At 39.8% G+C, this 27119-nt stretch overlaps 3 protein-coding genes across 11 annotated transcripts; 2 read left to right on the forward strand and 1 right to left on the reverse strand.

Moving 5' to 3' along the window:
• Window positions 1–750: 750 nt before the first annotated feature.
• On the forward strand, window positions 751–17389 carry upb1 (ureidopropionase, beta). 2 transcript variants are annotated; one of them, XM_064354222.1, is made up of 10 exons: window positions 751–984; window positions 2258–2429; window positions 5496–5583; window positions 7961–8055; window positions 8359–8520; window positions 11587–11756; window positions 12489–12570; window positions 14342–14384; window positions 16067–16221; window positions 16622–17389. In XM_064354222.1, the coding sequence occupies exons 1-10, from the start codon at window positions 881–883 to the stop codon at window positions 16703–16705; spliced, it is 1155 nt and encodes a 384-aa protein (XP_064210292.1). In that variant the 5' UTR covers window positions 751–880; the 3' UTR covers window positions 16706–17389. The 2 variants fall into 2 exon arrangements, with proteins under 2 accessions (XP_064210292.1, XP_064210291.1); XM_064354221.1 differs by having other exon boundaries at window positions 753–984; window positions 2255–2429.
• On the reverse strand, window positions 17235–23218 carry gucd1 (guanylyl cyclase domain containing 1). Of its 7 annotated transcripts, XM_064354226.1 has the most exons (7): window positions 22861–23056; window positions 22516–22613; window positions 22220–22304; window positions 21759–21951; window positions 21075–21166; window positions 20441–20682; window positions 17235–20190 (listed from the first exon to the last, which is right to left on the reverse strand). In XM_064354226.1, the coding sequence occupies exons 3-7, from the start codon at window positions 22228–22230 to the stop codon at window positions 20099–20101; spliced, it is 630 nt and encodes a 209-aa protein (XP_064210296.1). In that variant the 5' UTR covers window positions 22231–22304; window positions 22516–22613; window positions 22861–23056; the 3' UTR covers window positions 17235–20098. The 7 variants fall into 7 exon arrangements, with proteins under 7 accessions (XP_064210296.1, XP_064210294.1, XP_064210293.1 ...); XM_064354224.1 differs by lacking the exons at window positions 22516–22613; window positions 22861–23056 and adding an exon at window positions 23077–23218 and having other exon boundaries at window positions 21759–21924; XM_064354223.1 differs by lacking the exons at window positions 22516–22613; window positions 22861–23056 and adding an exon at window positions 23077–23218.
• Window positions 23216–25933, forward strand: snrpd3 (small nuclear ribonucleoprotein D3 polypeptide). 2 transcript variants are annotated; one of them, XM_064354231.1, is made up of 4 exons: window positions 23216–23356; window positions 24729–24873; window positions 25312–25504; window positions 25695–25933. In XM_064354231.1, the coding sequence occupies exons 2-4, from the start codon at window positions 24748–24750 to the stop codon at window positions 25757–25759; spliced, it is 384 nt and encodes a 127-aa protein (XP_064210301.1). In that variant the 5' UTR covers window positions 23216–23356; window positions 24729–24747; the 3' UTR covers window positions 25760–25933. The 2 variants fall into 2 exon arrangements, with proteins under 2 accessions (XP_064210301.1, XP_064210300.1); XM_064354230.1 differs by lacking the exon at window positions 23216–23356 and adding an exon at window positions 23781–23932.
• Window positions 25934–27119: the final 1186 nt, after the last annotated feature.

Consider the following 27119-nt stretch of genomic DNA (forward strand, 5'->3'; position numbering starts at 1 on the left):
CAGGGATCAGTGATCAACTTTTATGGACAGAGGTAAAGATTAATAGAATGTTGTGGCAAGAAAAGAACAGAACAGTTTCTCAAAAGTAAAGAGAAAATCTTTTAATCAAATAAATGAATAAAAATTATACCTTTTTGTTTGGTCAAACATATACAAATCTGAACACTGATGAAAAGCCATACAGGAAATTGTATTTCCAATACATTTTTTCATATTCTAGCTCCCAGTATACTGGAGGTTTTTGCCATGAAAAATGTGGCATTGTGTAAATTTCTTAATTAATTAAGAATGTATCAAATTGTACAATGATCTAACTGCATGCATCATTCATTCAATAATGTGCTCCAAAATAAAGCTTCATGTTTGAAAGTGCAGTATCCTTGGTTTGAAGTCCTAGTTGTCAGGAGACCATTTTAACATGTGGGTAGAAATCTTGTTGTAGGGATATTGAAGTGATATCAAGGTCCCACAGATAATTTAAGTGTTGCGGCATTTCAGGCATGTTGAGTAAAACATAATTGACAATTAATTTATGTGTGGAAAATAGGTTTACATTTGCTTAAAAGAAAATAAATTAAAGACAAATTTTAAAAATAAATGGCTAGACTGTCCTATCCAATTTCTACATTTTTTGAACGGGATTAAGCGAATTTTAGATACACACTCGCATGATTTTCTGTAATCTGTCATTTTCACTCCTCATTTCACGTTCACGTAAAACATCTGAAAAGGTTAACAGCTCCGTGCGCGCAACCAATAGTTCGAGGGGGAGGTCAACTGCTAGTTGTGGATAAACCCGCACGTGTCAGGGCACCCTTACCCAGCAGTAGCTAGGAAGGTTGTGAGACGTAGAAAGCGAATCTAGTAAATACATTTCTAAATGGCTGGGTCTCAGTTTGAATCTTTGGAGAAGACATTGGAAAAATATATCCCTCCCGATGAGTTGAAAAACGTTAGGCGGATATTTTTCGGGAATGACACGAAGTAAGTAGCATGCAAGGAGACTAATGCAAGTCACAAATCGGCTCTTGTATTTCTTATACTAGCCTACATGTCCCAGGGTACAATACGATAGTTGTTATTGTATTACGAATAATAAATAATTTGCGCAGTAATTTTGGTGCAATTACAAACCTGAACTTGACATATGCCTATGGAAAATTCAGTCAGAGGCTTCAAGAAATTCAGACGAATAGATTTCTTACCCATTTAAGCCGTAGGGTAACTAAAGTTGCCGAAGTCCCTACGACTCCTTTTTTAAGTGTGCAAATGATTGTATGTTAGAAAAAACTGGACATTAATAGGTTAAGGTAAACCTTATACCTGTTTGGTGACTTGTGAAGAAAATGTCAAAATGTAGAGAAACCATTTTGTTAAACTACAAAACTGTGTTAGGCTATACTGTGGACTTTGGTCGGCGCGGATTGAACCGTATACTCCAACTCTATATCAACATCAGGGCTATGGTATGGCAATAGTATTTTCACCCACAGTGTGCATTGTGTAGTGGATGTCGCGCACTGTCTTTCAGTGATCAATTGAAAATAACCTCTTCGCCATTAAAATAATCTGAATTTAAATGTTTCTATTATTTCTTGTACCTCGACTGGATGAGTGACTAAGAGTAGTTAATAGGTGTTTTCTCATTTATAACTTAGAAAGTCAAATTGGGGCCTAATTGGATCCACCATAAAACAAACTAGCAAACAAACAAACAAATAAATAAAAGTAAATATAAAAAACTTTTATTTGTGGCAAATTATGGCTTTTAAAATGTTGTGATTGAATATCTACATCAGCGGCGCTCAGTATCTTGCGGGCCACAGGGTCTGCTGGTATTTGCTCCAACCATGCACAACACCTCCCAATTTCACTAATTATTTTACCTCCTTGGTTCAGGAAGTAAGTTCATTTGTGAAATGCATGTGATGTAATGCATGTATGGAGCAAATACCTGCAGACACTGTGGCCTGCAGGAGTAGTGCTGGTCTGCATGCTATGCAGTCACATTTATAGCCCTTCTGTATTTGCGTGAGAATGGTTAAAAATGAAAACTAGTGTCCATCTCCATTTTACTGATGAATAAATCCACCTATATTGTGCGCATGGCTTTAGTTCACTGTATGCAATTATTTTTTAGGTTGTGTACTTAATTATCTGTGCTGACTAGCTTGCATGAATGTTGTATGTGCTCACTGGAAGATATGAGATTCTCTGTCTCAGTGGGACTTCCTTTATTTTTATTTTTAAATAGTAGGGAGCTGGAGCTGTCGAAGTCTGCTGTAGACGCTGCCTTGGAGCGGGACTTCGAACTCAAGGGGTGCATTTTTGAGGCTGGCCGCGAACAACTCAGGCAGCCGCGTGTTGTCCGTGTTGGGCTTATCCAGAATTCCATCGTCCTGCCCACCGACGCCCCCGTCATGGAGCAGGTAAACTTTGCAACATGGCCTCTGGGGGAGTCTGGCGACGGCGCTCCCTGTGAAAGTAAGATGGTGGAAAACCTCCTCCTGTAGACTGCAGTAATGGAATGAGTGGGACTTGTGGGGACTGTGGGCTAATTACTAAGTTACCTGGGAAAGTTTAGGGTTGATACTTTTGGAGCTCACATTATACATATTATGGTGTATTTGTGACAGTATTTGTGAATGATTGACCGCTGGCTGAATGATTACATTTTCTGTTCAGAATGGGTCCACAGACTCCAGAGTCCACTGGAAACTAGCTTCAGGTCCTGTCTATAATTCTCTGCATCTTGTAATTCTGGCCATTTGTCCCAGTGGAAAGCACAGGATAGAGGAACTGTGAATAACCCTTTTTTAACCCTGCTTAAATGTGGGGGCTAAAACTTTTGAGGTGCTGTTTGAAAGACACTCAAATTTGTGCATATAATGTGATACCAAATGGATTTTGTCCTACCAAGCTGAAAAAAGAATACTGCAGTTCCACCTGCTTCCTTAAGTGAACTATACAAAAATATGAACCCTTTTCTCTCCTACTGTGTATGAGAGAGAAAAACCTGAGTTTGAGTTTCATAAACATCATAGGCATTGTTAACTACTGAATACCAAGGACAAGAGGACTTTTTATTGTTCTGATAAAAGGAAAAGTGTATTAAAGGCATGAATAAAATAAAAAAAAATGGAGAAGAGGAGCAGTATGCTCAATCTTTTTGGAATGAAATGCATTTCATACAGTGTGGTATTTTGTGCTCAGAATTGTGCATGTTCCAGACAAACTGTTAGGTAACATGTTCCCTGCACAAACCATTACATAACAGTTTTCCAAGGGCATATTTCATGATTGCAATATGGAAATTGGAGCCCTGCAAACTTATTATTCCCATCACCCCCACAATAACCCCTAACCATTGCCTGTGGGCTGTTGCGTGAAATGGCTGGTTTTTATAGTCTATCCTAATAGTGGATGTGTTTCATCCTGAAAGAGACACGGTTCTCTGCTGAGAAAATGATCATATTTGGATATGTGACAATTGGATGAGTGTGTGCAATGTAACTTGAAAGTGTCCGAAGATGTCCAGTATTTAACATAAAACCACACAAAGCCTAACATTGGGGCGTCTTGTAAGGTACGCATATGTAAAATTATGTATTATTGGCCATTGTACCCCAATAAATGTATTCATGTAACTGGTGATTCAGTTAACTTGATGAGGTTGTGCAGTTGAAATGCCCTTATATTGCCATGTACTGCATCACTTCTATTAGCTTTGGCAAATTATTGAAGGGATAATAATTACAGTACAGTATGTGCCTTTTCAAAGAACTGGCCATTTCCAGAGGAAATAGTACAGCATAGCATCTCTAAAAATCATTCTCCTCAGGGAAAATGCAGCTTGTTTCTTTGAGGCAAGTACTGAACCCAGTACCATTTTTTAGTGGTTCAATGTTGAGTAATATTCTGTACCCACTGAGTTATCACGACATTTGTTTGCTTTCTTCACTTTCATAGTACTGACGCATTAGAGCATGTGAAGGCCATTATTGGTGTTTTCAGCATATTTGTCACACTGAGTGGTTTCCGATCTTTAGACAAAATGTAATACTGGAGAAACTGAGTAAACACAAAACACATTGTTTTAATTATTTCACTTATTTCATGAAAAAGTTATCAATCACCATATCTCCCATGTGAAACGCCCTGTTGAATCTAAACCTCACTCATATTGAACCTGTGAACTCTCCCCAAAATTTCAAGAAGCACATTATGCCACAATCAAAGGAAATTTGGGAAGAGATGAGAAAAACAGTTGTTGACATGTGCCAGTCTGGAAAGGATTACAAAGCAATTTCTAAGGCTCTGGGACTCCACCAAACCACAGTCAGAGCCATTATCTCCAAATGGAGCACACTTGGAACACTGGTAAAATCTTCCCTAGAGTGGCTGGCCTGCCAAAATTTCTCCAAGGGCGCTGCAGCAACTCATCCAGGAAGTCACAAAAGATCCCAGAAAAACATCCTAATAACTGCAGGCCGCTCTAGACTCAGCTAAGGTCAGCGTTCTCAACTCTACAATGTGAGGATTCATGGGAGAGTAGCAAGGCAAAAACCACTGCTAACCAAGAGGAACATCAATGCTCCTCTCACTTTGCAAAGGCAAAAAAGTACCTGGATGATCCTCGAGCCTTTTGGGATAATGTTCTATTGACTGATAAGTCAAAAGTGGAACATCATACCAACATTCAAGGATGGTTGTGGTAGTGTAATGGTGTGGGGATGCTTTGCTGCCTCAGGAGCTAGATGACTTGCCACTGAAGGAACCGTGGAACCATGATTCTGATGTAACCATGGATTCTGCTCTGTACAAAGAAATTTGAATGTCCAGTCATCTGTCTGTGAGCTGAAGCTGAAGCGGAATTGGGTTAAGCAGCAAGACAATGATCCAAAACACCAAAGCAAGTCCACATCTGAATGGCTGAGAAGAAACAAAATTAAAGTTTTGGAGTGGCCTAGTGAACGTCCTGACTTGAACCCAATAGAGATGCTGTGGCAGGACCTCAAACAAACCGTTCATGCTTGAAAACCAACCATTTTGTCTGAATTAAAGCAGTTATGTAAAGAAGAGTGGGCTAAAATTCTTCCACAGCGATATGAAAGACTTATATGAAATTATAGGAAGCATTTAGTTGCAGTTATTGCTGCTAAAGGTGGTGCAACTAGTTATTAAGTTTAAGGGAGCAATTACATTTTCACCTGAGTGATATGGGTGTTTGATAACTTTTTCATGAAATAAATGAAATCATTTTTGAAATGTGTTTTGTATTTACTCAGGTTCGTACATTCTGTAATAGTACATTCTGTCTAAAGAGCTGAAACAATTCAGTGTGACAAATATGCAATAATAGAGTAAATCAGAAAGGGGCAAATACATTTTCATGGCACCGTGGAAGGTAATCTCTCCCTTGAACATATGTACAGTACTTTAGTAGTCAGGGTGCAGAGTACAGATGACTCACACTGTGGCTTTATCCTCTGCAGATCACTGCCCTGCACAGAAGGGTGGGCGAGATGGTGGAGGTGGCCGCCATGTGTGGGGTGAACATCGTCTGCTTCCAAGAGGCTTGGAGTGAGTGCCCACTCCAGCACACTCAGATCAGCACGTCATCAATAAAATTAAACTTAGCATTGTACCATTTACAGTCAGACTCTTGCAGAACCCTTCCACGCTGGGTGTTTTCCAGGGTAATACAACAACAAATAATTCAATTTTTACTGGAAAATTATATCCCTCTTCTTAAATTATCGGAAAACTGATCGCAGTGTTGAAAATGACAAAATGGTGAGAATGTTAACGCACTGACCAAAAAAACATTGAGTAAAAAAAAAAAAAAAAAAAAGCATCAAGGAGATATGTAATGTTAGGGCCATATAATGCAACGCACTGGACATTCAAGTAGTTGCTGCAAAATCAGAAAAAAGGAAGTGGCACACTAAATGCTCTCATAATGCCCTCGTCAGGGTCACAGATATGAGGTAAACCAGAAAAAGACATCCTTGAAATTAGTGGAATAAACAACAGGTGTGTGTACATGTGTATTCATACCTTATAATATATATTTTATTTATTTACAACACATTACTATAACCTAATTAAATCAATACATACCTGAAAACCACAGTTATAAATGTACAAAGCTGAAAAAACTGATTTCATATAAAAATCAACATTCAGTCCATTAGGAGCCAGTATCCTACAATACCCAAAAAGCCTCCCTCTGCAGCAAACGAGTGTCTACATCACTTCCTCAAGAAGGTAACATGCTCAATTCCTGTGTACTTAAGGGAGGAGACAGAGTGATTAGCCTCAACAAAATGTGCAGCTATAGGGTAGTTGAGATTGCAGCATCCAGTGGCACTTCACTGCTCAGCAATCCATAATTTCAGTTGTCTCCTTATTTTTCCCCCACGTGTTTTACTACAGGGGCAAGAAATGAAATATATGACATGTAGTTTTGCAAGAGATTTTAGTAAATAGGAATTCCCGTAATAGGAAATTTCTTTCCCGACTGGATGTCTACAATATTGGCATTTTGTTGTGCTGTTGCACTGTGCACACGCACTGCATTTGTACTTTCCTTTGGGTATAGATGTGAGAAATGTCTGGGTAGGAGAAGTCTGATTTAACTTGGACATTCCCAATATTTTTTACTTCTTTAAAAACCACAGTAGGGAATTACAGAAATTCCTTTAAGGAATGTGGTCTTGGCTTCTCAAAATGGACAGGGACATGCCATTTCAGTTACTTTCTGTTATTTTCAGCTACAGTCATTAAGCTCGGTCAATTCAGGGTCCAAATGGATAGAGGCTGGTTGAGAGTGTCCTTCACTTCATAGTGAACTTTCTGGAGTTGCACTCTCCTACTATAGTGATTTATACCGCTTGAATTATTATTTTTTATTTATTAATTTTTTTACAACAAATGTCTCCAGACGTTTTGTAGAAGTGCTACTACTGACCTTAAGTAACCTGTGATTGTATGCCCATCTTTTCAGTCGGATGTGCATATGGAAACGTTTGTTTGGAGAATGCTGTTTTTCATACACATTGCCCTGGGTATGCACAGAAACAGTCTTTTTATCTCCGCAAGTGGTCACCGACACATCAGCACAGCAGGCCGGATCCATTCTCTTGTTTGCTTAGGCTTGCCGATGACATTTTGAGTGTGTTATGATGAAAGAATGGTCCCGTGCTCTGGCTATCTACTTCATCAAGCCCCATTCCTTCCCTACTGCAACCAACCTTGCCGCTCCTGTTAAACAGATCAACAAGCAGCCACTTCAGTCAGTTTTTATCGTGACGTTCTGTGAGGATTTTTCACTAACCCAACTGCATTCAATGTAAAACATTATTTGAAGATAGTGAAAAGACATTAAACCACTATTAAGCAGGCGCTCTGCTTGGGAATGCCTTAATATATACCTGAAGTTAAAAATGAGAAATTATAACGGTAGACAAAATCATACATGCTTATCAGTAAAACTTTATGCATTATTATCCTAAAATACTATGTTGCATAAGTGCAAACTAATCATGAAATACTTTACACTGTGCAGTAACTATTACATTGACTAAGTAACATAATAATGGATCTCTGCATGTCAGATATGGTTTGATTACGAGAGGATTCCGAGTTATTACACTTTAAGTAAAAAGTATTTAGGGAGACATAAAACAATATTGTGCAATGTTGATTTTCTTTTAGATAAACCAGTATGACTGAAACTCTCATGTATTACTGGAGACATTGTGTTGCTTCAGCTAAGTTCTGTGTACTCCTTGGCACTTTCAGCTGCAAAAAAAATTATTCCAAGTATCTTTCCAGTTAAGGATTGGCTGACTGCCATCAGACAAGGTTCAGGCCATGGAGGTTCAGGCATGGCTGACTAGAAGATGTCTGTCCTGCTCTGTAGATGGCTTTAGAGGTGGTTCTTTGCTGTCCACAGCTATGCCCTTTGCCTTCTGCACCCGGGAGAAGATGCCGTGGACAGAGTTTGCAGAGTCTGCTGAAGAGGGACCCACTACTCGCTTCTGCCAAGAGGTGAGAGTACAGGGTTCACCAGGTCATGTTTTATGAAGCACAAAGGTGTGTAAAAGTACACTACGGCTGGTCTTGCCCAAATGTTTTTGCAGAGGAAAGGAAATGTTTTCACGTCAATATCCTGTGGCCCGGATCTAAGAATTTACACTGGACTCTTGCTAGGGTGATTGATTGCAGACTGTTTTATTTGATGTGGGCCTGATTACTGTGCATTAAGAGCCAAAATTTGGGTGTGCCGAACTGCCCTTACATGGACACTGTGTCAGAAGCACAATTTCACCTGCCCTCTGTCTTTGGGTGTAGCTGGCAAAGAAATACAACATGGTGGTGGTGTCGCCAATCCTGGAGCGGGACGAGGTCCACGGAGACACTCTTTGGAACACGGCAGTCGTGGTCTCGAACTCTGGGGCCGTCCTGGGCAAAACCCGCAAGAACCACATCCCTCGTGTGGGTGACTTCAATGAGGTTGGTGCGGTCTTGATGCTTTACTGACGGTTATTCGGTTGTTTCAGAGCCCACAGAGCATTTGTTCATATTCACTTTTTGGGCAACAGTGGAAATGAGTGACTTCCAGCTGATTGCATTAGCCTGGATTTTGCTGTTATCTACTGTAAACCGCATCTTCATTCCCTGAGCAGGCACTGTGTGAAGCAAAAACAGAACAGCAACAGACAAATAAGCAACTGTACAGCCCCCGCGTGCAAGACCTTTCACACACACTAAGGCAGATTTTTTTTATTGAATCCAGGCCTTGGAGAAAGGTTTGAAGACGGCCTTTTCATTCTAAGCTCTTTTGCATGAAACCCTCAGGTTTTGGACAGCTTTCAGTGCTGTATGGACAGAATGTGTCGCATCGCCTTGTGGCAGAGGGCAGAGAACCGCTGAGTACCGCAAGTCACTCTCAGCTGGATCCATTGATTGGTCTAGTGCTGATCTGTGCTTGTGATACCTTGAGATAAATACACTGTGCGGGAACAGACGCACGCTCACCACCTTTCCAGGAAAACCAGGCCTGATGTGGTGCGTGGACTTAAAGAGACAGCCCCAGCAGTGACGGTGGCGGCAGGAGGAAAGGCGCTATTTTCGTACAGATTCAGCAGGTTAATGAGATGGCTGTGACATTTCCACTAATGCTGTCACAGTCAGGATTTATTAAGCTTGGGACAATAAGTCGCTTTCCTTGCTAGTTGCTTCTTGCCTTCTCCCAGGGAGTATGCTGTGTTGATGCTAATTACTATGACATCTAAAAGCTCCCACCTTTAAATTAATTGTAGACATGGTCTCCTGAATGAAATTTGATTTGGGGGCCTGGCCATGGTGCTGTTCCTGTAAATGCACACTCTTCTAACAGTTAGCCTCCAGCTATGGTCTGTAAGCTGTCTTCTCTCTCCCCACTCCATAGTTTGTAAGATCAAATGCCCTTTCATTTCGGGAAGATCAATGGTAAGAATTGTACTGTTGTCAGCACATTTTACACCCTGAAAGTGCTTCAGTTGATCATCTCCGCACACCCCATGCACAGTCATAAATCCATATATGAACATTTGGTGGTACAGTATGTTGTGGGCCTAAAGAGGAATCTGACCTTTAATCATCTTTCCAGAAGTAAGCACAGACTTTTCCTTATAATATGTTCCAGTGATAAGACTTCTGTTTTGTCTTGGGTTCTGTTCTGAGCTGTGCCATTATCTTTGCTCTTGTATTACCATGAAAATCTTTAGAAAAACTTCAGTCCAGATTTAATGAACCTTATGTTTTTACTATTCCAGATCAGGAGTAAAGATGATTTATGGATAAAAATTGGTTTAAACAAAACCATTTTTTTCCCCAGGTGTTTACTAGTTAAAGAACTTTTAGCTGAACAAAGACCAGGGGTCCCATCATATCATTGTTTTCATTTTCTACTTTAACCCATTATGTATGATTTAAATAGTAAAAAGCTGTCTGAAAGGAAAAACAAAGTAATTACTGCAGTTCATTATCCTTATGGCTAAATGGTTTGTGGCTAAATTTTATTTGCCTTTCAGAGTAGCAAAGGATAGCTTCAGTAAAACAGACAACAGAGACCCGACACCTTTGAACTGAGTTCAGTGATTACATCCTATAGAAAGTGTGTACAGACCACAGTATAATTCATGTCCTGTTCTTGCTGTTATTTTTTGATGTACAGTACATGGCTCAGAAATTTTGGAAGTTATGTAAGCGCCCAAATTTGAAAACAATGGAAGCCCACAGTGTACATGATATAATGTTCCATTCATTCACGGAATAATCCGCAGTCATATTTATGAATTACTGCGTAATCACCCTTTAAAAACAGCTGAGAATGAAGACATCTGGTTCGCTCTGTTTGAGAGACAGACATAAGAACTGTGTATTAATGAGCTGTTTCTAAAACAATGGGAAAAGGCCCTATTGATGCCCTGGTACCGCCCAATTCGTTATAAATATATTTGTTTCAGGCTTCAGCCTAACTAAACATGACAAATCCATGATGCCCTGTTCTCAGCCTCAAAACATTTATTCATGGGCTCATATAATTGCAAGGCTGTGTCCCAGGCCACGGTACACCAGTTATTACAGAGTGTCCTGGTGAAAAATTGACCTATATTGGCTGGATTGACAAAAGCAGTTGTAGTATGTATGTAATGATCCATTATTTGAACACCGCTTCTAAATATACTCCACTCGTATTTGTCCTGCTGTCATGAAAATTAATAGGTTTAAAAAACGATAAATGTTTTAATAAATAGCGCTCATTACCTGGGTAACAGTATTCTTGTGATTGGCACAAGAAAGGGTTGACGTGTTAATACGATGCTCATGATAGCACATGTAGTCGATCTATCAAAACATAGCAATTGTCTTAAGTATAATATCAAGACATTAGACATTTCCTAGCGGATGCTTATAGATGTTTAACGCATACCTAATATACATTCCATCTCTTCATTGATCACTGTGACCACGTTGGCAGTGGCTGTAGTAACTGTTTATGACTTGGGCCTGGATGCTTCACCTTGAATGTGCACCACTGAGAAATGGACAAGCTCCTCAGCTTGGGCAATGTTTCACTTTTACAGACAGACATTTATTTCCTCCCTATCAGCTCCAGCACCATTTTTAGAGCTGCTGGCTTTTTAGTGATTATCCTTCAGGTGCCAACGATGGCAAACTGCTGTTTACCCTGAATAATTTTCCTTCAGGCAAGTAAGATAACATAGGGCTTTTATTTGTTAGAGTCTCTCAAGAAATAGAGCATTTATACAAATACATTATTTCTATATAACTGTAATGTGTTTTCTTGATTACTTGATAAATGTAACAATTCATTTAGTTTTCTCTTCTCATACGATGTTAAGTTAAAATGGCTAATAGCAAAAAGGACAGAACAGAAGCATCAGTCTTAATTATTCCTAAAGATGGATGGAGGTTATAACGTATCGGGACACTGATATTTAGCCCCTCCCATGTTAACTGTACAAACCCTGTGGTAAAGGTGTGCTCTGCCTCATCTCCCCCGAAAAACAGTCCACATACTACATGGAGGGCAACACCGGTCACCGGGTGTTCCAGACGCAGTTTGGGAAGATCGCCGTAAACATCTGCTACGGGCGCCATCACCCCCTGAACTGGTTCATGTACAGCATGAATGGAGCAGAGATCATCTTCAATCCCTCCGCAACAGTGGGGGAGCTGAGGTGGGGGAGATAGCTGCAGCACTTGTGAGTAATGTTGCCTTGACAGTGCTCATTTTGGGTACATAACCTGCTGCCTTTCAGTACTTTTGTGGAGGCAAGCAACCTGAATTTAGTGAAAGAAGATGGTTTATATAATTAGTTAATTAGTTTATTGTAATATAACGTTATCCATCGTCAAAGTAACCCGTGTGTTTACCATTTTAATTGAATTTAGTCATTCTGGGTACACAGTTTGTTTTTCCTCCTGATTTTTTATTTCCCCAAAAAATAGAATTGACAGTTTGACAGTTGTGCCGTTGGAGTCTGCTGTCCTGCCCACAGCTAAGCAAGGAACACTGCAGCTGAAAAACGCACGTGACCCAGTGACTGTTCTCCAGAGGTTCAGGCCACTCAGTACTACTGTAGCCTATGCCAGGTGGAGGAGAGTCAGATCTTTCACTGGTTAAATGGTATACTGTAGGCACCTGGTATGTAGCTGGGAAGAGCCAATGCAGTGTTCAACCAACCTTACTTCAACCTTAGTAGGGTAAGACTGAATTTGTAACACTGCTTCAGGCTGCTTGTCATAGTCAACAAAAGGCATAGCTTGGGATCGCACTTGCAGATGGGCTCTGCTGCTTTTCCTGACTGACCCGTTCTCCAGTCCCGGTTGCCATCTCTTTTGCTTGTGTGTGTCAAGTGGAACTGAATCTACAGCATGGCTAATTGTGATCATGTGTGGTTGATTTGCAGTGAACCCATGTGGCCTATTGAGGCGAGGAATGCAGCCATTGCCAACCACTGCTTCACCTGTGCAATCAATCGAGTTGGCACGGTGGGTAAGCCTTTTCATACCGACGTCTGGTCCAGGACCAAACTGACCATTTCCACAGAGCACTGTTTCCATCTTCCCCACTGTCCTGTCACATGGTCCTCCTCATACTGAGCCTCCAAGGACCACAAATATGTGTTACTATGCATCTGGGAAACTCATTTTAATATGAAGGCAACTTTGTGATTGTCCCACGTCTCACTGTCCCACCCATGAATGGACGCAAAGGGTGGCCCTGTGAGAAATTACAACACAGGGAAAATGTTTTCTTAGACAGACTATATAAACCTTTCAAAGGGTTACTGAGTGGATGAACTTAGTGGGAACATTTTGATAGATATAAACACAAACCAAACAATTAGGTTAACATGGTGGATGTATGTATGTTGAAGGGCCAAAACCTTTCAGCTTTATTGATTAACAAAATATTGATTAACCTTAACTAAGCACCATTTGGATCAAAAAAGAGCTAAAAAATGTTAAGCACACAAAGGGAACCTTACTTGACCCATTACAAGATTTGCTTAGTTTTGTTACAGTAGTCTAATCTAGTTAGTTTCCTCCATGTTCTAGTGTAGCACACCGGCAGTGATTTGGCTGTTACAGATCTAAATATGAATTGTGAAAAGGTGCAAAATAAAACCAACAAGGTGAATACAAAGAAGCAGTTGAGAAAACAAAGTGCGCATTTTCTTCACTCCACCTACTGCATGAAGAAAATGATTCCAAGTCTAATGTGTTTGCAGTGGGCACATCCCTTTGGCACAGTACAGTACGTACTGTGGTCAATCTGAAAAGAGTGGTCTCAGCCTTCCAAGAGTACCTAGATGCAGTTCATTATGAGTGAGAATGCAATATCACCTGGCTACAGGAAAAAAATGAGAAATATGTATTATAAGCTGAAGGCAGATGTTGTCACCTTCTAGATAGAATTAGTAGTAGAATTATTTATTATGTTTAATACCCATGTTCCTCGGTGCTACAGAAAACAAATAAAACCATTTAAGCAAACACTGAAGATTTTACCTCACACACCTGACTTGATTTTATCATTTTAAATGAAAAATTTTGTTATAACTATTGTGTGAAATAAGGTGTGTTTATGTGTTGTGCAGAAGAGTTGCAATAGAGAATTTTTGAATCCAGATATATAATCAGATTCTGACTGATTTTACCTGTCGGTTTGCTTTTACTTGGAACAGCATCAGGGCGTGCTTTCTCCTACGCCTTCTGGTAGCAGCACACCTTTGTTGAGGACTGTAGTGTAAGCCAATACATTGTAAATTGCTTGCAGTCTTGACAGTCACGCATTCCTTAAATGGTAATCCTCCTTAATTGGTAAGAATGTCAAATAAAAATTCAAAATCATACTAGCACAACAAGTAATTAATTCTCCACCATTGTCCCTGGATTAATCACAAATTGCTCTTTTGTTGTGAGTTTAAATAACAGTTGACAGTTGACAGCATGACTTTTGTCTACAAATTATGTTTGGGCAATGGGAAACCTATGAACCCAGTATAAAATGCAACAAACTAACAGCGTAAGTCTGATTTGTATCAAAGCAAAACAATTATAGCACGCCAAGCAGCAGTGCTACACTCAACGCTGCCCTCTACAGGAGTTTTTATTTCACAGTCTGCCGCCTTGCCCCAATTTAAGTGATGCTTCAAAGTCAATTATGTATGCAGAAAAGTATGATTACGGCAACAGTGGGTGCAAAGAATTGTGTGACTTATGAATTTCTTTCTTTTATACAATTTTCCACATCTAGGAACATTTCAAGAATGAGTTCACCTCTGCAGATGGAAAGAAAGGTGAGAATTCCCCTGATGCTGTCAAATACTCTATATAGCTAAAAGTATGTGAACACCTGACAGTCAACATCCCATCCAAAATTATGGGCATTAATATGGAGTTGGTCCACCCTTTTCTGCTGTAACAACCTCCATTCTTTTGGGAAGGCTTTATACAAGATGTTGGAGCTTTGCTGTAGGGATTTGTTTCCATTCAGCCAGGAGAGAATTAGTGAGGTCGAACACTGATTGGGAAATTAGGCCTGGCTTGCAGTTGACTTTCCAATTGATCCCAAAGGTGTTAGATTGTGTTGAGGTCAGGTTTCTGTGCAGGCCAGTGAAATTCTTGCACACAGTTCTCAACAAAACTATTTCTATATGGATCTCGCTGTGTGCCCAGGGGCACTGTCGTGCTGAAACAGGAAAGGGCCTTCCCCAAAATGTTGGGCAAGCATTCATTTAGAATCTGATTGTATGCTATAGATTTGCCTTCATTGGAACTAAGGGGCCTAGCCCAAACCATGAAAAACAAATGTCCAGATACTTTTGGTCATATAGTGTAGCTCATGTGAAAGACAATCAACATAATACTCTGGGTGTATCTGAATATATTAAGACCAGGAGCAGTAGAAAACCAGTATTAGGAATAAAATAGTTAATTATAGAAAACTATCAGTTATTATATTTCGTTCTGAATAAATATCCACTGCAATATACAAACTTCCATGTGTATTGAACAGCTCTGCTCATCCTGAAGAAATTCAGGATGAGCACGGTACCTTCACAAAGGGTACAATGGGCAACCTTGAGAATCCAACAAAGTTCAAATCTTTAACCACACTGCCCCCTGCCTACATTTTATTTATATGTCATCCAGTACTTAGCTACAATTTAATGCTTGGAAGGAAGAGCCTGACATTTTCACTGGCCACACAACCCAGTGAATTCTCTACCCAGTGTAATCCCCTAGGTCATCACAGCGGATGAGAATTGAATTTTCAATTTACCTACCTACCTAGAAAGTAAAGGAAATATAGGCAGCAGGTGGCTCCAACCTCTGATGAAGGAACAAAGGCCCCTAAGCACAGCCTCCTGAGAGCGGACCTGGCTTCCACCCAGACCGCGATTAGTGTCAATTATCGAGAACATCATGTTTGTCTGTCCGCTGTTCACTTATTAATGATGCCTTAGCATCTGAACCCTGCTCCACCGCACACCGCCACACCCATAATGACCGTGACAACAGTGAACACAGCTGTTGAAAACTAGCATGGTGCTAACCTCACAGAGCTCATTATCATTGCATAAGGTGGTGAGCAGAGCATGCAGCCTTTGGCTATAGAATTACACAGGCTTGAATCCAATGCACCACATGAGGATGAAGGGAAGTGCTCACTGATAAAAAATACAATTCAGATGCATTTATGGCAGAGGTGCATGGAACAGAAAATGCACCTTTATTTGTAACTTCACCAAAACGAGCTGTTCAGTACCCATATCATTTCCACATTTAGTGCAAAGTATTTCAATGAGTAAAACTCCCCCCCCCACACACACACACACAAATGAGTTTGCTTATACATTTACTTTTAAATCAAAATTAGAGGACAAGAGTTACTGGAAAATTAATCTTCTAATCTTCCTGCTTTGTGGAAGTGTTGTTGGCCACTTGTGACTGTAGGGTTCTTTTTCACCTCTTGTAGCTCACAAGGACTTTGGCCACTTTTATGGCTCCAGCTATGTGGCTGCACCGGACGGAAGTCGCTCCCCAGGCCTCTCCAGAACCCGCGATGGGCTCCTAGTGGCTGAGCTGGACCTGAACCTTAATCGGCAGATCAACGACAAGTGGGCTTTCAAGGTGAGACAGTTACTCGATTCCTCCATCCAGATTTTTTCTGTCATCATATTTGTTACACGAGTTTTGGAGGCTGGCATATACCTCAAGATTAGTGAGAAGAAAGGTGGAGAAGTGCCCTTAAACTGCTTGTGGTGTACACATAATTGGTTTCATACAATAACCATAAAGGGATGAGGGTCCATCGTGTTGGTCCCATCCTTCCCATTCTGCTCGAGTCTCATCAGCTGGTATAATTGTGGAAAACGTCTCTAAATTCTCAGCAATCTTTAATGGGTGACATTAGATGAATTAAGGGCAGCAGACTTGAACACCAACCTGGATAAATTGCAGTTTGGAGGAAGCCATCTTGGCTCTGGCTCCAGGTACCTTGAAGCATGTTCTCTGTGCATTGTCTTTGCAGATGACTGGAAGGTATGATGCATATGCACAGGCGCTCGCTGAAGCAGTTCAGGATGACTTCAAACCAAACATTGTAAAGGAATAACTGTTCATCACTGCTCTTAGCACAGTAATGGTGCCTGAATGGACCTCGAATGAGACAACCAGGTGTGTGTATGCCTGAGAATAAGATTAGCTGTGAAATTGCACAATGTTTTCCTTAAAGTGGGGGGGGGGATTAGAAGATGTTTTTAAGTATAAACTCCAAGTTATGGATGCCAATAAAAAGAAAAAAAACCTGCATTTCTCCAACCATATGAAAATTCTAAGATTTAATGGAGGACTTAAGAATCTGGTGATACTGCCACTTGTTCTCATCTAAAGAAATACTGAACATATTGAGGTGCTGGTCATATTTAATCCATTTAAACATTTTTATTTGTCTGAACTTACTTGCAGCCATAGGATTTTTCCAATTCTGAAATTCCTGGATTCTTTTTAATCATTTTTTATTGAATGCAAACAAGAGAAAAAAATATACGTTCTCCCAAAATAAAATTTTGGCATTGCTTATGATAAGCCCCTAATACGTCACCCTTCCGCCCCAAATAAATAAATACTCAGCCAAAGCAATGTACATAACATACTTTCCTTTATTGATAACATAAATGTAATATTATATTTCATAAAAATAAAGTTTGCCATTTTAAAATATCCCTCATGTGCTTAACAAAAAAATGCACAAGCAGGAATTATTGGAAACTAATCATACCCCTAGATTCTGATGGGGAACATCTCCATTAAATATTGGATGACACTCAGTTATGGATGGCATTTAAAAGAAAATGTAGTGCAATACCTTTACCCTTGAGATATCATTTCTTATAACAACTAGCACCGTACACATTATGAAATTGTCAACATGATTTTTTTAAAGAGGGTCCTGATGGTTAAAGGGGTTTAACAGCAGTAGCATTCTCACTCATCTTAAATTCTGAAGGTTGGATATACATTTTGAATGTGGACTGAACCAGTTCAAATCACAAGGCTTCAATGGATTTTAGATGACATACAAGCAGTCTCTGCTAATGGGTTAGCCTTCACAGCATGGGAGAAAGCAATGCAGGGTACTAGAGAAGCTTCCACAGCTGGACTGACCTTAGTCAGGCACCCTGGTTTGAGTTGATACCACCAGAGTACGACAAGTTACCTTCCCAACTTTCAGATGTTGTAATACTGAACATTTTGAGTCTCAACCCCAGCAAATATCTGCACACCAACACTTGGTTTAATCTAAATACATGTGAGCAAACAGCAGAATTAATGGTTACATTTTATATTGACACACATTTGGCAGTGTATATCCATTACATTTGAGTTTTAAATACCTCAACAGCAAGAATATTATAATAGGGTTTGTGACACTGCTTAATGAAGGTCTTCAGAATTGCGTCATGCTTAGCTATTGTCATGGAGAATTTGTGAAGAATGCAGCTATTCTTGTTCACAAATTCTGTTTGGCAATTCTGAATTTCAGGGCCCTTGTTTAGTAAAATAATTCTGCACACAAATGAGACTGAAATATATGTTAGTGGTAAATAAGAAAAAAAGTGTCTGACTGGCCGGAAGTTGTATTTACTTGTCAGGCTTAATGAAATGTTTACTGGTATTCAATCCTAGGTAATTGTGAAGTTGGTGGCTACATTCAGTACTGCAGACAGACCATAGGTGGGAGATTACAACGTTTCTAGTTAAAGGGTCATGCGTTTAAAATCCCATGTTGGGGACCTACTGAGTCAATTACAGTGTGCTTATTTAAACCTCTAAAACACAGATCTGTATTATAACTGGAACAGATAATCCTTATTTCTCAGCTTCGGATAGCTGTTCCAGTTGTTCTGCAGTTCTGTGGTCTAGAGGTTAAATCTCCAGCTAAGCACACTGCAATTGACCCACTGAGTTTTCACATTTTGGTTTCAGTTGAGCCCTCAAATAATTGGATTTGACTGGGCTGTTAACTGAAAACTTTTAAATGTTTTAATTTTTTGTTTGAAGGGAGTACAATTGTTCAACACATTTTAACAGTTAAATTCAATGCTGCGGTCTCAATTGTGCGTAAATGGTTTGCAACTTGTTCTACGTTCCACTGGACAACTCTCTACTTAATGAGTAGAAGACCTGTCCATTAGGGACTTCTTTAATGGACTCAAGAATTAATAGAAATGACATTGATTAATTACATCTGAATACACACGTTTCCAACATCCTGTATCTGGAACAAAGAACTGACAGCTAATATGTATCGGTGGTGCGTCATGTCAGATCCAGATTAGTATACAAGCAACTGCTAAATCAAAGCCAATTAATTGAAATGTTAGCTGGTGCAAATAACAGCACACTCCATGTACTGTACCCCCAGGAATAGATCTGAGCAACACTTATTCTCAGCATCGCTCCTAATAATACCTGCATTGCTAAACCTTACGTTTGATAAACTGTAGAGCCTTGCATTTATCATACCAGCATGCCATTGCTAGTGACTAATTTCAGCTTGTATAAATCGACATATGAATAGTACTGAATTTTTTTAAGTGGAAAAAGCTGACATCAGTGACTGTAATAACCCTGTCCCTTTTCATTTACACAGTCACATTTGACATCTGGCACACAGGAATGGACCTCAGTGGTATATCTAGTTTTGGGCTTCTATTCTTACGGGTATAAAGGGTCCCATCTTTCCCTTTAATTAGACCCCAAGTCCAGCTATATTGCAAAGTAACATGCCCCTTTTTCCACGGTTACTCGGTCACCACAGGGTGAGGACTTTAAGAACAGTTCCTGAAGCACTGAAAAGAAACGGACTCCCTCTTTCCCCAATATTATTAGAATACTCCAAGTAAATACCAAAATGACTTAATGAATTTGTTTTTGAAAAATAAAAGCAGTGTATAGACAACCCATTAAAAAAAAAAAAAATCAAAATCAAAATCTACTATTAATAAATAAAATCCTAGTGCTGCCCATTATGGGCAGTCCTCCAATGTACACCCTTATGTGCAAAACCACCACTCCGGGTCAGAAATCGCAAGGATCTACTGCAAAGCATGGACATAACACATCCTTGTTAGTCTTTCTAATGTCTACAAACCAGCCCACGCCATCTGCTTACTAAAGGTGAAGTAAATAATCACGCACTTCCTTGTTAACGAATAGTTTCAACAAAGTAAACATGTAGCAAATAAAAACCAAAACAATGGCAACAGTTCATCTTTTTTTCTACATTCAGTTCTTTTACAAAATAAATTCATTTAAATATTTTCAAACAGTTATCCCTTAATTTGCTTAATTCAACATGGCTTGTACTGAGGGAAATGGGAGAGGTGAAAAATTGCACAGTGTCACATTCTTGGTACAGTCAGCCTTTTAAAATAAAAAACACCGCGCTTTCACAGTGAAGATGGCAAGACCTGACGCGGAGCTCCAGAGGCCTGCCCCCAAATCAGCTGTCCTTGTAGACGAAGAGAATGTCCTCATCTGTCCCATAGCTCATGCGGGCCTCCTCAAAATTACTGATGCTGGTGCAACACACCCCTGTTAAGCACAAATGCACCACACATGCACACACACACAAGAGGGTGAGAAAACTGCATTTCAGACCTATGAATGGTTCTGAAGTACTCTGTCAGTAAAGTTAAACTGTGATACCACTAATCAGAAGAATGAAGCCCTGCACAAATGAGAGGTGAGAAGGGTCTGAGTGTAAAAATTGCTCTCAGTGTAAGTGTCACGGTGACATATTTATCCCCCGTGCCACTTGTATACGTTTCAGGCGGGAACTCACGGTCAGAGTAGGCGGGGTTGTTGTAGAAAATACAGCCGGTGCCGCTGTTGAAGCCACACACCACCACAAAGTGGCCTTGGTATTCGGGTTTCCTGCAGAAGCACTTCTGGCCCACAGGGAGGAAGCAGCAATACTTCACTGGTGTGGAGCAGAGTTCGCACACCAGCACTACGGCGTTGACCAGCACGATGGCCACATGGCCCTGAACCAAGTGGTTCTGAATTTCCTGGATGGTCACTGAGCTTTGGGGAAGGGGGATGTCACAGTGCAGTGCTTAATATCCATGCATTTACTCACTTGTTTATGACAATTTATTATCCCCTACCTTTAATTTCTTTGATTAACTTGGACTGCTCAAACACTGTTTTAAGCGAGCCTCATCTTTGCAAAACCCTCCAGCACTGAGAGTGTCGACTACCACATGCATCATCAGTAGCCTGGACCATACTCACTAAATGTGGACAACAAAAATCACAGTTGGCTGCAGGCTATATGAATACATCTTTTTCCCCTGCACGGGTTTCCTGTACTGTCAAGGGTGCCCTTTAATTGATAGGAAGGATATAGGCTAGAAATACATCTTATTCCTTCATAAAATAAGGTGTCATGAGAGAGAAGGAAAAATGTTTCATACCATTTCTTGACTACCACTCCTTTGCTCTCAGCTTTTAGAAAGAGTTCGTTGACTCTGTCCTCTTCGGTTTCAAAATGTTTTTTGTAGAATGACTAGATTTGAAAAGAGTGTGAGAAGAGTGAGTCTGCGTTTCTCACATGATTGACATGATTTTTCCCCCCTTTCTATAAAACATTTGTTACAGAAATGTGCACTGCAGAAACCACCAATGAACATCCAACTAAAAATATGGTCACTTTTTGGAAGGTGAAACTGAAAGCCTTCTTTAAGCACAGTCCATCAAATATATAATTATCCCATATTCAGCCTATCTTAAGACAAACTGTACATTGTAAATCAAAGGAATGTACCCAGTAAAAGCACTCAAGTTTATGAGGCATATCATACTTTTTAGGTGCATGACATTTCACAAATTTATCAATAAAACAAAGCAAACATAAATGACTACTACAAATGACATCAAATTTTAGCGTGGCTACACAGACATTTCATTATTTATTTGCCAAACAGAAATTCTTACATAAATTTCATATGACAAATATAACGAAGCCATTCTAAAAAATACCTTGTTGAAGGGTATAACGAGTTGTTATAAAATGCATGCCTGAAACCTTAAAGTGACAGGTCTATTTAACACAATACTACAATTCTAGTCCAACATATGTCCATAATCAGCTACTTTACCTGGTTCCTGAAGCCCTTGTCCACACCCAGCGTCTGAGTGCAGAACAGGTGTCTGACTCCAAGCTGGCACATGAGGTAGGCCAAGTCGATTGTCCACACACTCTCTGTCAGCTTTAGCTCCCAACAAGCACTCTGGAAGTCCTCTTCACTCACAGGGTGAAGGTACCTACAGAACACAATGAACCCATGCCCACTGTCTCCCAATACACAAGTCAGGTGGTACCATGATTACAATTAGCTATCCAAAACTAACAACATAAGCAAAAACAAATTCAAGGGCACAGAAAAATCAAACGCAAATATTTAACCAGTATTGAGAAAAACAAAATACCATTGTGTCCTTTTCCTAGCACCGTGGCAGTGCTGAATTGCCAAGATAGCGCTGAACCAGGTCCAAATAAGGAGTTCTAACAGACAGAAAATGAAGTTCATCCAGTCAGAGAACTGGACGAAACACTTACTTAAAAACCATTCGCGAACAAGCCAAGCCGCAGTCCCAGTGGTACAGCTGCCGGATGACAGGTACGTTTAACAGAACGACATCATCTGTCAAATTAAAAAAAATATGACCACAACGTTAGAATGAACAGCTCATGGATTTTGCAGAGGGGAAACAACCAGTTAAATCTTGAACAAATGACTTGACCCCTTCTGCAGTCCTCTGCTCGTACACGTTGCCATTTGAAGTCAACTCCTCGAGGAATACTGGTCGCCTATCCAGTGATTTGACGCAGACTTTAGTAACACAAGAACCAACCTTGTAAACATCTTCAGTCCAAAACCATCGACTAGTAGCCCTCCTCCATTCCCTCTCTTAAACCCTTGGGCAGGTTGTATGCACTCAGTTTAAGAACACTGCAGTAACGTTGATCATGTTAGATATCCATTTATTCAGCATTGTGTGTCATTTCTGACTTCTAAGGCGAGAAGGAATCAGTAGCTAACACTAACAATTTGGTTAGCCAAAAATCTTGATAAATATTGCTAGCTAGCTACTTTGTTTTGTTTGAGCTGGTACTGGTAGTAGCTGAAAGTGCACTCTTGGATACATGTTAGTTAACACTGGCAATGTAACGTCGTAAATATTAAATATGTGACATACTTAGCTAGGTAGCAGCCAGCAATCAAGTTAGCTAGCTCGCAGGGGATACTGGTAATTTAGCTAACGATCAATTAGCAAGCTAACTGGGCTAAGGTTCGCTACATCCACTTCAAATCCAAGGCATCATATCAAGTTAGCTAGCGATCAAGCTAACGTTGAGTGACAACTAGCAACCAAATAGTCGTTGATGCAAATTCAATTGGTGTGTATTCCTACCTGTCATTCTGTTACGTTTTTATTTGTCGCTCGTTTAATGTAGATCAGCTGTCTTGTCCCCGTTAATCCCGTCGGGTACCTCATGAAGTCTTTGAGAGCCAAACGGCTACCAAGTCGGCTAGTAAACTAGCTAACTTACATTATCTGCCTATGTTGTTTGAACACTAACCCCGGTATCATTGTCACAAACTACAGACCCGTTGTCTGCTACTTGTAACTCTGTGGCTAGGCTGTGTCTTGCCTATCGAGGGAGGGGGCTGCGCAACTTCCTCTTTGGAAGGTATGTTTCGGCAACACTGCCCCTGCCAGAACTATGGTCGAATGGCCTCGCCCTAAACATGGGTGTGTTTTTTAGTTTGTCGAAAAGATTAAAGTCTTGTGATTGCGAATAAGGTAACTTGTAAAATGATCACTGAACAAAACTGCCAACGAATTAATAAAACACGTGAATTCCGCGTTGACCCTTGAGACTGCTCTTCGTGTAATAATTTGATTGTGATTTAGGGAACTTGCAGCTTGCCAGCATTAGTGCAATAATGCAAAATACTTCACCTTAACATACTTAATTCGATTTGTGTGTTGCTTTCCAGCTAGCTAGCGATATTTTCAGACAGTGTGTCGCCTAATTTATTTAAATTGTATAACCTATTTTACTACTAATGATACTAGCTAACGCGGAAAGAATAAAAAAACAAATCTTTATAAACGGAAATAATCTTATAACTTCCGGAGTAGCTAGTGCATTCTGGGTGGCGGAAAATACGTCTTTGCGTTGATAGCACGCTTAGCTAAGAAGCAGTGTTCTACGAAGTGGCTGCGATCATATCTTCCAAAAAATATTTAATATATCAAGGAGGTAAGTACTGTGTTATGATATAGTCTTCCGTTGATCACATTAGTGTAATGCACCAATGGCGATATGTTAGCTAGTCCAAGACTGAAAAAAGAACTTTAGTACAGAAATGAATGGAACGGTAGTCATGAGCACTAGCAACAATGCTAGGGTTGTTTATTGTTTGGTCGTCGTTAGTTTGTTATCTAACGCTAATATCGTTTTAAAGTCGATTGATTTTCCTAATACATTGAATTGGATCTCAACGGAGTATACTGAGTTGGTTTTGTAAGATGCTCGTAAAATGCAAAAAAACTACGAGGCCATCTTTTATTCAGTGACTAAAGCATACCAAATGACTGAGTGGTCGGTTTGCGCGGCGGCTATTTCTCTGTTTTTCAGTTGAGTGGCCTAGACAAAAGTAGTATATAATGTTGGCCGTCTGTTTTTAGAATTGTGTTTTTACAGATAACACGAATATCTAAAACAACTAACTATTATGCATCAGCGAGACATCGAATTGCTTAGTTTTAATGGCGACAAAACGCGTAAGGCCCGATAAGGTTCGGCATAGTTATCCATAAAACACATCGTACTGGTTTCACACAACTCGTCGCAGCTATTGTTTGTAGCTAATGACTAAACCGGTTGTTTTCTGCATAAACGGGTGGTCGAGTACGCGTTCTAAACATCGAGTTGAAGAGAGGGTATCCTATCCGGCCTTATGGAAGTGCAGGTGTCCTTTCACTTTTTATTCTTTTGGTTATCCAAAGGGTTTTTTTCAACTTTCATCGATCAACTTTCCTATATCTTCTTTCAGTGTTTAGTTAACAGCGAAGATGTCCATCGGCGTGCCTATTAAAGTCCTGCACGAAGCAGAGGGACATATTGTGACCTGTGAGACCAACACTGGCGAGGTGTACAGAGGGAAACTCATAGAAGCAGAGGACAATATGAATTGTCAGGTAATGCAACTCAACACTACAGCAAGAACTATACTCAGTATTAGGAAGTGACTAATTATAACAACATTTCGTAATTGAGGTGCTGTGCCAGAGGTCCATTTAAATTTAATTTGATCATTACATTTTTTTGTTGATTTAAATTAATAGAGATTAATGTCTATGATGCCTCATTGTATTGTGTTAAATTGTCTGGGATGTCCCATATTGTATTGTTAGAAATTATTGTCATGTTGGCGTTAAATGTTGGGACCCTGTTGTTTTTACTATTCTGTACCGCTCACAAATTCCACCAGCCTTGGCTGTGTGGTCATTAAAGAATCTGAATCTGAATTAGTTGATTTAAGTAAATTTGTCATGGACTGCTTCTAGTTTTCATTTCTGATTTACAAGTACATTTAAAAATCTGTTAAATTATAATTAAACCCCTTCCGTCCTTAGATGGCAAACATCACAGTGACATACAGAGATGGACGTGTGGCCCAGCTAGAACAGGTCTACATCCGGGGAAGCAAGATCCGATTCCTGATCCTGCCGGACATGCTAAAGAATGCGCCCATGCTAAAGAGCATGAAGAATAAGAACCAGGGATCTGGAGCAGGAAGAGGGAAAGCAGCCATTCTCAAAGCCCAAGGTGAGAGAGATGCGATCTGTAATGACCATTGAAAAAGGTGTAGTCTGAAGCATTTTGCTGCCACATTGGAAAGCATTAGTTTTTTTTTAGATGTCAGTCTACTATGCTGTGCTTCATTTATTTGCAGTTTTACCAAGGATACATTTTACATAGTGTATTGCATAATTGACATTTGTTTAATTTCTTTCAGTGGCTGCAAGAGGTCGAGGACGTGGTGGAATGGGACGAGGAAACATTTTCCAGAAAAGGCGATAGTTTTTGTTTGTGACCCTTTTAAAACTGTTTAAAAACTGTACAGCTGTTTTGAACCTTTTTCCTCCTTTGTAAGACATTCATTATGGCTACCTGTTGCTTGGAATATAAGCGTGAAGAAGCATGGTTTAACAGGTTTGTTTTTGGAGACTCAATAAAGTTTTTTTTAAATACTTATCTGCTACTTGTTTATTTTGCTGAACCAATGAAGGCCAGTTATGTTTAATGGCATTACAACACGGCAAAATAATTAGGTAGCTATAAATGTTGGGTAATGTTAGGTTTAGCAGTTGTGGCCCAGTGTCCTTGATAGTTAAGTGGAGGGCTAGCTTTACACTAGTCCATATTGGGTTATCTGTCTTAAGTTTAGCAGTAAAGTACACTAGGTACAGTTACTCAGATCAAGTTGAAGAAACCAAATCTTTGACTTGTTTTAATTTTTGGAGCTGATCTACTGCTGTAAACATAAGCATTTTCCCTTATTACCCAGAGGCTCATTTCACAGAAGTGATTGGAGACAACTTAAGTCTTGAATCACAAGTTGTTAATTTTAGAAATTAGGGTGTTCTTTAGCCGCTACACTAAGTATAGTGTGTTGTAGAAGCACATAACCTTACTTTGGAGGGTGTTCTCAGAATGTCAGATTTATCAGATATAATGCCGTGACTTATTAGCTAAAATTTTTCCGTATACAGCGAGCTCCATATTGCTTGCGACAAAGACATTTTTTGAGGCTGAGAAATGAGGAGAGAACATTTTTTTTTTGTAGTGTTGAGCCACACCTTATGCTCACCAAAAGCATCTGTATAGAACATCATTAAGAAGAAAGCACACTGGTGAGTTCAGTAATTGCAAAGGGCCTGGTAGGCCAAGGAAGACCTCAACAGCAGGTGACTGACGAAAAGGAAAACCTCCGAACACCTCTCCAACAGATCGTCACCTGTCAGTCTGCTGTGACCTGACTTTACATAGGCTGGATCCTATGTAAACATGACTTCTTTAGTTAACATAACATTAATAACGTAACATTATGGTGGCCTGAAATTTTAATGGAAGCTGAAAATCTCAGCTTTAACCACATGTGAATTGTTTGATTATAGATCTAAAATTGTGGAGTACAGAGCCAAACTAAGAAGAAAATGCCTTTGACCCAAATATTATGGTGCTCACTGTATACCCAAAACCTTTATTTGTCTTACCATTGAAAAAAATATTTTATAGACTATATTCTAGTGATTTAGGTGATTCATTCACATATGTATGTGACATTGGTGTTCCTGTGTCATACAATTTACGATTCAGTCTTTTGGCTGATGCTTTTGACAAAGGTGCATTGAACATGGTAACACCACTAGAGCTAGAG

The sequence above is a fragment of the Anguilla rostrata genome, chromosome 10 (assembly GCF_018555375.3).
Source record: "Anguilla rostrata isolate EN2019 chromosome 10, ASM1855537v3, whole genome shotgun sequence".
In the NCBI taxonomy this organism is placed as follows: Eukaryota; Metazoa; Chordata; class Actinopteri; order Anguilliformes; family Anguillidae; genus Anguilla; species Anguilla rostrata.

Coding starts and splice junctions, on each gene's coding strand:
- upb1 (XM_064354221.1), top strand. CDS start 881: ATGGCTGGGTCTCAGTTTGAATCTTTGGAGAAGACATTGGAAAAATAT. Junction 8,521..11,586: donor GTGTGGGTGACTTCAATGAG/GTTGGTGCGGTC, acceptor CCCGAAAAACAG/TCCACATACTACATGGAGGG. Junction 14,385..16,066: donor CTCTGCAGATGGAAAGAAAG/GTGAGAATTCCC, acceptor CACCTCTTGTAG/CTCACAAGGACTTTGGCCAC.
- gucd1 (XM_064354223.1), bottom strand. Junction 21,952..22,219: donor TGTTCGCGAATGGTTTTTAA/GTAAGTGTTTCG, acceptor ATTGGGAGACAG/TGGGCATGGGTTCATTGTGT. Junction 20,683..21,074: donor GGAGTGGTAGTCAAGAAATG/GTATGAAACATT, acceptor CCTTCCCCAAAG/CTCAGTGACCATCCAGGAAA.
- snrpd3 (XM_064354231.1), top strand. CDS start 24,748: ATGTCCATCGGCGTGCCTATTAAAGTCCTGCACGAAGCAGAGGGACAT. Junction 24,874..25,311: donor AGGACAATATGAATTGTCAG/GTAATGCAACTC, acceptor TTCCGTCCTTAG/ATGGCAAACATCACAGTGAC. Junction 25,505..25,694: donor AGCCATTCTCAAAGCCCAAG/GTGAGAGAGATG, acceptor AATTTCTTTCAG/TGGCTGCAAGAGGTCGAGGA.